Here is a 9,632-nt window from a genome sequence, read left to right on the forward strand (position 1 = left end):
TTTTTCGAGACAGGGTTTCTCTGTGGCTTTGGAGCCTGTCCTGGAACTAGCTCTGTAGACCAGGTTGGTCTCAAACTCACAGAGATCCGCCTGTCTCTGCCTCCCGAGTGCTGGGATTAAAGGCGTGCGCCACCATTGCCCGGCCAAGATGGCACTTTTCAAACAAGCCATGACAGACACATAAGGGCGTACCTACCAAAGTAATGTACCATCTAAGTGCAATCCATTTTGTGTTGGTTCAGGTCACAAACACAAGGACCACTCTGTCAGTGGTTGCCCCTGCTATCAGCAGGGACCCTAAGGAAGGAGGAGGGGCTGACTCAGAATCACCTTAGAATGGAATTCAGCTAATGAGTTAAATTTATTTCAGAGAGAGAAAGAGCTTTGGAGGCCAAGAGTGCAGTTGGAAGATGCTCCCTAAATGATGAGCTGGCCAGGTGAAGCATGTCCACAGCGGAGGGACTCACATGCACATGCCCACAAGTTGAGGGCTTTAGTCAGAGAGCCCGTGGTTTCTGCAGATGGAGAGGATAAAGGATATGACTTAGCTGAAGATTTCAGGCTTTATTCTCAAGGCATTGGGTAGTGAAAAGGTTATGTTCCACAGTAACATGGGATAGTAGCCTACACGTCATTCTGGCTTTGGAGGAACGAGGGACAGGCAAGTGCCATGCACAGTCCAGACAGGAGGTAGTGGCATGCTAAACAGAGGCAGATGGGATTCCAGTGACACTGCAGGGGTGGATGGTGCTGCAGGACTGGCAAGTAATTGTATGAGGACAGTTTAAGAAGAGTCAAGGGTGGACAACTCTTGCTTGAGTCGTGGGCTGATGGTAGGCATCAACAAGGGGAGACGCTGCCAGAGCTCTAGGGGACAGTGCAAGCCTGTCAGCTCTGGAGCAACTGCAGTCAGTTGTTAGCACTCTGGATCTGTGGTTCAGAAGAGAGGGACTAGAGGCTTGGAAACTGCCAGAATCTAAATGGTGGTAACTGACCAGGTGATGCCTGTCACCTGGAAAAATATTGTCAAGGGGCTTGAGCTGGCAGGTGTCTGAAGAATGGCAGTTGGGCGGCCAGAGTCAAAGGAAGACCAGGAGGATATGCTCTTAGACAGCCCAGAGATGAAGATGGTTACCATCATAAGGTCCATAGAAATGAAAAAGAGGACTGGAAAGTGAATAGTGGCTTTGTTTTGTTTTGTTTTGTTTTGTTTTTTGGTTTTTCGAGACAGGGTTTCTCTGTGGCTTTGGAGCCTGTCCTGGAACTAGCTCTGTAGACCAGGCTGGTCTCAAACTCACAGAGATCCGCCTGCCTCTGCCTCCCAAGTGCTGGGATTAAAGGCGTGTGCCACCATTGCCCGGCGTGAATACTGGTTTTTGTGCCGTGGTCCATCACACGAAGGCTGTCCGACTGGAGGGACAGAATCTAGACTATAGAGGGGTTCTGACAAGAGCATGTCATGGATCCTGTTATTGTGTGGGTTGATTTCATTTTCAGAGCAACAGAGGGATGGGAAGGGAAAATGAAAGGCTAGAGACTGCAAAGCCTGGTCATGGATAGTCCTGCAAGAACCCATGTTTGAGAGATGCAGTCTCAGCTTGTGCCTAGAAGCAGCCAGAACATTAACATGTTTAGATGGCTTGTCAGAATCATCTATTTGCTAAGTATTCCCTAAATATCCCATCTTTTAACACACACACACACACACACACTCATCTATATATGAAAGAAAGCATGCAAGTGTGTGCAGTTGTAGGACTTTCTGGTCTATAAGTCACTTAGCCTTGAGTGGAATCCCATCCAGACTTCATTACACAGCTCTAGAAATAAGTTGTATCCTTGGCAGCAACCCACACAGATATGTGGATGCTTGGTCCACTCAGCAGCTCTCGTCACTGGGAACTCTGCTGGTTTGGGTAGGGTATGTTGTAGCTGCTGGCAAGCCAGTCCCTGAAATAGATAACCTTCTACTCCTGGTGGTTTATAATTTCAGAATGCTTGTTACACATTCTTGTACCTTTTTGTTGGTAAAGAGTACTGCTAGCTCCTTGCTTTGCTGTATGAGGAAAAGGAACAGTCTGTCCCTACAAACCGTTATTGAATAGACCCCATGCTTCTGGCTTTACCCTGTTTTTGTGTGAGGGTGCTGATCCCTTGGTCACCACAACTTCTCCACTGACTAGTTTTAATAAAGGAGGATTTGTTTGCTTTTTAACTGTGGAACTAAAAAGTCATTAAAACAACTGACTAATGTAAAATTTTGTGATCACCTGGGAGGTAGACCACTATGGCAGCATGACCTTGGACCACAGCCTCCTGAGAGGCACTCAGTGGTCACCTAAGTGGTACAGCTTTTCTGTTTTGGAAGGAAGAAGTTAGATCCATTGTCCTGAGTTGCTTGTTGCCATCAGGGCTCTGCAGCTCTTGAGCCTAATAGCCGCCTGCTGTAGCTTCTCATCCTTAGAGGTGAGGGGAGCAAACAGCGTGATACTGTGCTTCCTTACTGACGTATGAGTATTGGAGGAGACAACGTACGCTTCTTAGAATCTGTTCACCTTACACCTAGAGTCCAGTGGTTAGTGGAGCTCATCTCTCTGATGCTATACTGGCTAAGTAACATACTGTAGGTAGAGTTAAATGGTGACTAAGAGTTCAGGAGAGAAGCTGGGTATTGCATCACACACCTGTGGCCCCAGCACCTGAGAGACAGAGGCAGGAGGATTGCTGTGAGTTGGGCCAGCCTGGTCTACCAAGTTCTGTCAAGCCAAGATATACATATGATATACACAGACACATACATACATTCGTATAGAAAATGAAGGCAGAAACCATGGTTTTCATTTACCTTCCTTTCAAATCTTTTATGCAAGAGAACTACCTAGTCTGGAGCTGTAAGCCCTGACGTGTGAGAGATACCAGGAAGCAGCAGCCTGGGCCCTCTTGTCCTGGTGTCCTTGAACCACAACAGAGGCACTGTGTAGGGAATGAGTCTGCCTGAGGGCTGCCTTGCATGTACGTGTGTCTGTGTGTCCTGTGTGTCCGCAGTTTGTAGCCACTGGATTGTTTTGGGGATTGTTTAACCATGTCATGTAGTACCAAGCTTGTTTCATTTTTTTTTTAATTTTTTTATTTTTGTCTTCTAAACTTCACAGCTTCTAACCGAAAATCTTCAGTTGGTGTAAAAAAGAGCAGCAAGAGCAGAACACTGACCAGGCAGTCCATGCCAAGAGTCCCGTCTGCTTCCAACTCTACCTCACCTAAGCTAGTGCACATGAACAATTCCAGGGTACCAAAGAAATTAAGAAAGCCGGCAAAGCCTTTACTTTCCAAGATCAAACTGAGGAATCACTGCAAGCGGCTGGACCAGAAGAGCACATCACGGAAGCTCGAGATGGGGAACTTAGTGCTAAAGGAGCCCAAAGTTGTGCTATATAAGAATTTGCCAATTAAGAAAGAGAAGGAGCCAGAGGGACCAGCGCATGCTGCAGTGGGGAGTGGGTGCTTGACTAGGCATGCTGCAAGAGAACACAGGCAGAACCCTGGCAGAGGTGCTCACTCGCAGGGCGACAGTTTGCCCTGCACCTACACAACCCGGCGCTCATTGAGGACAAGGACAGGTCTGAAGGAGACCACTGACATCAAGCTTGAACCAAGTCCCTTGGATGGCTATAAAAATGGCATTCTGGAACCTTGCCCAGACAGTGGCCAGCAGGTGACCCCAGAGGTGCTGGAAGAACTGGCTCCTGAGACTTCACACAGGGAGGAAGCTTCCCAGGAGTGTCCCAAGAGTGAGCCATGCCCGTCAAGAAAGAAATTTCGACAAGGGAAACCCATGAAACACTTAGCCAAGGCAGAGGACTGCAGTCTGGAGCCCAGCTTCCCTGGGAAAGATGGGCTGCCAGATTTGTCAGGGCCCCATCCTGACCAGGGTGAGCCCAGTGGCACCACTGGGGTACCTGTAAGCTACACAGACTCTGCTCCCTCACCTGTTGGCTGTTCCGTTGTCACATCCGACAGCTTCACAACAAAAGACAGCTTCAGAACTGCACAAAGTAAAAAGAAGCGGCGGGTCACCCGGTACGATGCACAGCTGATACTGGAGAACAGCTCTGGGATCCCCAAGCTGACGCTTCGCAGGCGGCATGATAGCAGCAGCAAGACAAATGACCACGAGAGCGATGGTGTGAACTCCTCTAAAATCAGCATCAAGCTCAGTAAAGACCATGAAAGTGACAGCAACCTCTATGTCGCTAAGCTCAGTAATGGGGTTAGCTCGGGGCCAGGTGGCAGCTCTACCAAGCTCAAAATCCAGCTCAAGCGGGATGAGGAGAGCAGGGGGCCGTATGCAGAGGGGCTTCATGAGAACGGAGTGTGCTGCAGCGATCCCCTCTCCCTGCTGGAGTCCCGGATGGAAGTGGACGACTACAGTCAGTATGGGGAGGACAGCACAGAGGACTCCTCGTCTTCTGAGGGGGAGGAGGACGAGGAGGACTGCGAGGACGACTTCGATGATGACTTCATCCCTCTTCCTCCCGCGAAGCGGCTGAGGCTAATTGTAGGTAAAGACTCCATAGATATCGACATTTCTTCAAGGAGAAGAGAAGATCAGTCTCTAAGGCTGAACGCATGAGCTCTCGCTCTGCGGTTGTCCTGGGGAAGTAAAAGTAATCCCAGCCACAGCTTCTCAGCGCAGCACTTCTGTGGTCTCTTCACCTGTAGGCGTAATACTGTAGAAAGTGTACAGCATCCCAACTCTTAAGTCTGATTTGTGCAAATTTTTATCGTACTTTTTAACTAGCCTTCTTATGTGCAATTCCGAGTTAGAGGGAAGCCCTGTTGTAGGACAGAGGCTCCAGCAGACTGTCCGTGACAGCCGCTCTCCACACAGGACTTTGAGACACTAATGTGCTTACACCATGTTGTAACTTACCTGTAAGAGCAAGTGCCAGCCCTCTTCCATAGATGACTAAGCTGTAGTTAGGGCGGAGCAGAGCAGCCTCGTGGGAAGGGTTTCCAGCATCTGCTCGTTTCACCAGCAACGACCTCTGGCTTTGGTTTATTTGCTAGATGTTTCTCCTTGGAGGTGTCGGTTTCACACTGTTTACCGGCCCAGGTGTCCTGTCCGTGGCCTTCGTTATCACAGAGACCATTTGGCTGGAAGTCAGATTGATTTCTTTGAAGAAAAGAAACTAAATTAAAATGCAGTCTTCTGCGTGACAGCTCATTTTCAGTACATTATATGTACGAGGCTGGTGGTGTGCAGGATGAGTTTTCCGAGCAGCTTATTTATTGCTTGTCATGTAAATTAGAGACCGTGTATTTAACACTTTCCAATCCTTTTAGATAAAATTGTTCTTTGCAAGAATGATTGGTGCTTATTTTTTCAAACCTTTGCTGTGAACAGCGTGGCAACAGCAAGCAACGTTTGTCTGATGAACTTCAGCTATCTTAATTTGGGTCTTCAAGTTTCTGTTGCACTTGTAAAATGCTACAAGGAATATTAAAGAAATCTATTCACTTTAACTTATAATAGTTTATGAAATAAAAACATGAGTCACAGCTTTTGTTCTGTGGTAACCTATACAAACATTTGTCTTTGGGATTCAATGTAAAGAGCTGAAAATGATGTATATGTTGTAAATATTTGTGTGTTGTGAGAAATTTTTGTCATAAGAAATTAAAAGAACTTACCAGGAAGGTTTTTAAGTTTAGAAATATTCATGCCAATAAAATAGGAAATTATAAATATATAGTGTAAGCACTGCATCAGTGGACATTCTTGGCTTATGTTAGTTTATTATGAAAATATCAGATTTTTTTGATTATATTATCAGTCAGACAAAAAGAGGAGTCAGATTTAATTTGTTTTTGAAGCACTTTGAGAAGAAAAATTAATTTTAAGTAACTTAATGAGCAATTTGTGATTACTGCTTTATGTTCAGTACCAGGCTTATTTGTTTCTCTGGATTATTTTGCAAATCAAAGAATTTGAAACTATCAGTTTGTAGCAGGTGTTTGACACCAGTGGGTCTGTTTATTTACTGGGAAATGTGTAGGTGTCCTTTCAGATAGACAGTGTTCCTGAACAACACAAGTTAACGGACTCAGTATTGAGCGGGTCAGAGGGGACCTGCAGGGAGCGAAAGGTCCCCACAGAGCATCTCGGTGCTCCCTGTTGCTGGTGATACCTACTAGTGTTCAGCTTGGGGACACTTGGATTCTTAAAACTGTGGCCAGTAGGTTCCAGGTAGTGAGATCTGTGAGCACGTCTAGGATTCAGATGTCTTTGCTTCTGTGCATGTGAGTGAGACTCCCTGCTATGGTCCTGTAAGTCTTGTCCTTGTTGCCAGGCAGTCTGACCCTCAGGCCTCTCCCGTTTGGCAGCAGGAGGGAGATTGCATGCCTGCATATATACACAACCTTTTGCTATAGCCATGAAATAGGGCAGCCCTGTGTCTCAGGACCTCCTGTCTCAAGGCACCGAGAGCACCTCCCTTCTGTGTGAGAGCCCCGTGCCACCTCTAGGAAGCTGAAGGTGGGCTCAGGAGCCTGCACGGGGCAGCAGGTCACCCTTGTTCCCGAATGTTCACTGGGCTATTTGGAGAGGCTCAGAGACTAAATCCTCCCCTTTCTTTGAAATCCAACAATAGACATTTCAGGAGTTTCAGTCTTAAAGAAAAGGTAACAAAATATCACATTTCTCGCTTTCTCCATTTTTAAGCTTAATTTTAGTAACTTATTTATGAGTTTATTTTAGTTTTGTGGCCTCATCTTTGGAGGCTGACCTTCCCATGGGTCTAAGAGCAGTGACATGTTGAGGAGTTGCTGCCTCTCAGGAGTCGTATGCACAAGCATTCAGCAGCGCTGCTGATGCCTTCTAGGGAACTTTATTTCCGTTTCTCAAGGCAGGGGCCTCGGACTGTTCTCTATCTGCTGTAGAACTTCACTGTGGGGTGCCAGCACCCACACACTTGACCAGTCTGGAAGAGGTCACACTCAATAAAACTCTCAGCTTGAGCTTATGCAATGATTGGTAACGTTTTGGCAATTGTAAGAATTAGGAAATGATCCTAGAAATATATGTAAAGTATTCAATTTTCAATCATTTTTCAAATTACTGTTTTAAATTGTTTTGCTGAGTTGTAATACTTTTGAGATACAATGTATTCCTTGTACTGAAAGAATGAAAAGGACTTTTTCAGCATTTGAGGTAAGTTCTTTAACGTTTCATTAAAAACATTTTTTACAGATCTTTTGTACATGCACTTGCAGTATTGAGGTTAATCATTTTAATAAATTCGGAAATTAAAATGATTTCGTCAGTGTTCACTGTATCTTGAGGAGAAAAGTGAGTCTTCCACCAGATACTTACAGGAAGCAGTTTCTGAGTTGAAGAGAGCCATTATAGCACACCTTTAATCCCAGAACATGGGAGGTAGGCTCAGACAGATCTCTGTGAGTTCTGGGACAGCCAGGACTGACAGAGAAACTCTCTCAAAAATAACTCTGGTGGCCGTGTGTGCACAGTGACTCCCAGAATGAAGGGCAGCCTGTTTCCCCACAGGAAGGCTGCTTTCAGCATCCAGACCCACATGCTTTGCCCTAGCGTGACACTGGAAGCCTTCAACCACCCAGCTAGCTTGCGCCAAGTTGCCCAGAAACCTTGCAACTCCTCAGTTCTGTGTCACTAGTGTGCAGCTCACTGCCAGACTGGGGTACAAAGACACTGCCAGGCTCCAGGACGCCTATGGTCCCTGCAAGAGGGCAAGTGAGCTCTTGGCATGCATGAGAAGACTTCAGCCTCTCCAGAGCATGTGGGTGTTGTTTAGAAATAGATCCCAAACGGAGAGCAACAGAAGGTCAGGTGTATAAATGACTACCGACCCTCTCCCCACCTCTGCCACACTCACCCTCCAAGATCATTGAGGTTATATATAACCCAAACAGTCAGTCTAGGACAGGTTACGAGATGACTTGACACACTATGAGAATTACTCTGTGTGTGTCATCAGATCTTGGAGTTTCCTGCCTAGGCACAGCCATGGTAGATGGGGCTGGCCCAACAAACACAGTCTGCTCTGCTGAAAGGAAGCTGTGCTTTGCTGGGCCACATGGGCAGGTGCCCCAGTCTACATGAGCTCACAGAATCTGTTGGAAGGATCTAAAATTTTATTTAGATACATGATAGGAATAAACACTAATACAGAACAGATTAGGTGTTGCTGCAATCCAGCTGCTATATCCTGCCATTCTGCCCAGGAATCAACTGCTCCTTGCTCTGGCTCCAACCACCAAAGAGAGAGCTAGAGCAAGAGAGCACATGACCCCCTTCCCTCAGCTCTTACGTGGTTGTGTATGTAGACAAGATCACGCCCTAGGCCCTTGGCTAAATGAGTTGAAATTCCACGTCCCCCCCCCTTTTTTTTTCCAAATAGGAAGGTTCTATTCCTAACATAAAACTATGTACCATGGGCCGGCGATGGTGGTGCACGCCTTTAATCCCAGCACTCGGGAGGCAGAGGCAGGCAGATCTCTGTGAGCTTGAGACCAGCCTGGTCTACAAGAGCTAGCTCCAGGACAGGGTCCAAAGCCACAGAGAAACCCTGTCTCAAAAAACCAAAAAAAAACAAAAAACAAAAAAAAAAACTATGTACCATGAGAGCAACTATCAAGTATTGTACAGAAGAGAGAAATAAATGAAACTACAACCAACAAGAACATCAAGCAAGAAACAGACTGTGTTTAGGCTATAGGTAATTGACAAATTATAGAGATTATTCCAATAGCTGTCCTATCCTGGAAGGCCTAAGTCTTATACCTAATAGGCCCTAACTAAGATGTAAGAGAATGGTAACTGTAACTATTTAATCTTCCACCCCATCAAAGACCTGAGAAGGAAAATAATATTACCTGAGTAAGTAGAAAGCACAAGCAAATGAACTCCAAAAGATGCAAGAAATGAGACAAACTGCTGGCTGCCTGGATAGTCACCCAATGTTTCTCTGTAACATTGGGGCAACCAATTTTGGCTATAGGCCTAGAATATCTGACGGACCATTTTCAGCAATAGGAAAATTTGAAAGACTATCCTACCCTGTCTTGGCACTAGTTTAGAAGTTGCTTTACCTTGTATCCTGTTTGTCTGGATTGGATAGCATGCTGTCAGCAGTCAAGGCAAGGGAAGTTCTTTGCCTGGTAGGCCAGTTTTGCCAAGAAGAAAACAAGCTCCATATGGAGCGTCTTCAGTGCTCACCATTCATTCAAGAGTAGATCAGTGCTGCCAGGAGCAGTTGTGTCTCATGTAAACAGAATTCTAAGTTATTAAAACATTTAAATGTCATTATCTGATAGACCTTTGAAGTATTTGAGGATTACCTATCTATATAGAATATGTCATTGTGCATCTAGAAAGCCTAACATAAGTATGGCAGGACAATGACCTCAAAACTGACAATAGAAATGTATAGTGCAATATGACAAAAATATTTTTTAAATGTTTATTTATTTATTATGTATACAATATTCTGTCTGTATGCCTGAAGGCCAGAAGAGGGCGCCAGACCTCTTTACAGATGGTTGTGAGCCACCATGTGGTTGCTGGGAATTGAACTCAGGATCTTTGGAAGAGCAGG

General features: G+C 45.6%; 1 protein-coding gene across 4 annotated transcripts in view; it reads left to right on the forward strand.

Annotated features, from left to right (window-relative positions):
• The window catches only part of Kmt5b (lysine methyltransferase 5B), a 42,597-nt gene extending 37,040 nt beyond the window's left edge, over nt 1–5,557 (forward strand). For 2 of the 4 annotated variants that reach the window (XM_013347934.2, XM_005351624.3), the window contains one exon: nt 3,153–5,557. In XM_013347934.2, the coding sequence (XP_013203388.1) occupies nt 3,153–4,630 (1,478 nt within the window). In that variant the 3' untranslated portion in view covers nt 4,631–5,557. The remainder of the gene's footprint in view (nt 1–3,152) is intronic. The other 2 variants (XM_026781216.1, XM_026781217.1) reach the window with 1 other exon arrangement.
• The last annotated feature ends 4,075 nt before the right edge of the window (nt 5,558–9,632 follow it).

The sequence above is a fragment of the Microtus ochrogaster genome, chromosome 8 (genome assembly GCF_000317375.1).
Source record: "Microtus ochrogaster isolate Prairie Vole_2 chromosome 8, MicOch1.0, whole genome shotgun sequence".
Taxonomy (NCBI): Eukaryota; Metazoa; Chordata; class Mammalia; order Rodentia; family Cricetidae; genus Microtus; species Microtus ochrogaster.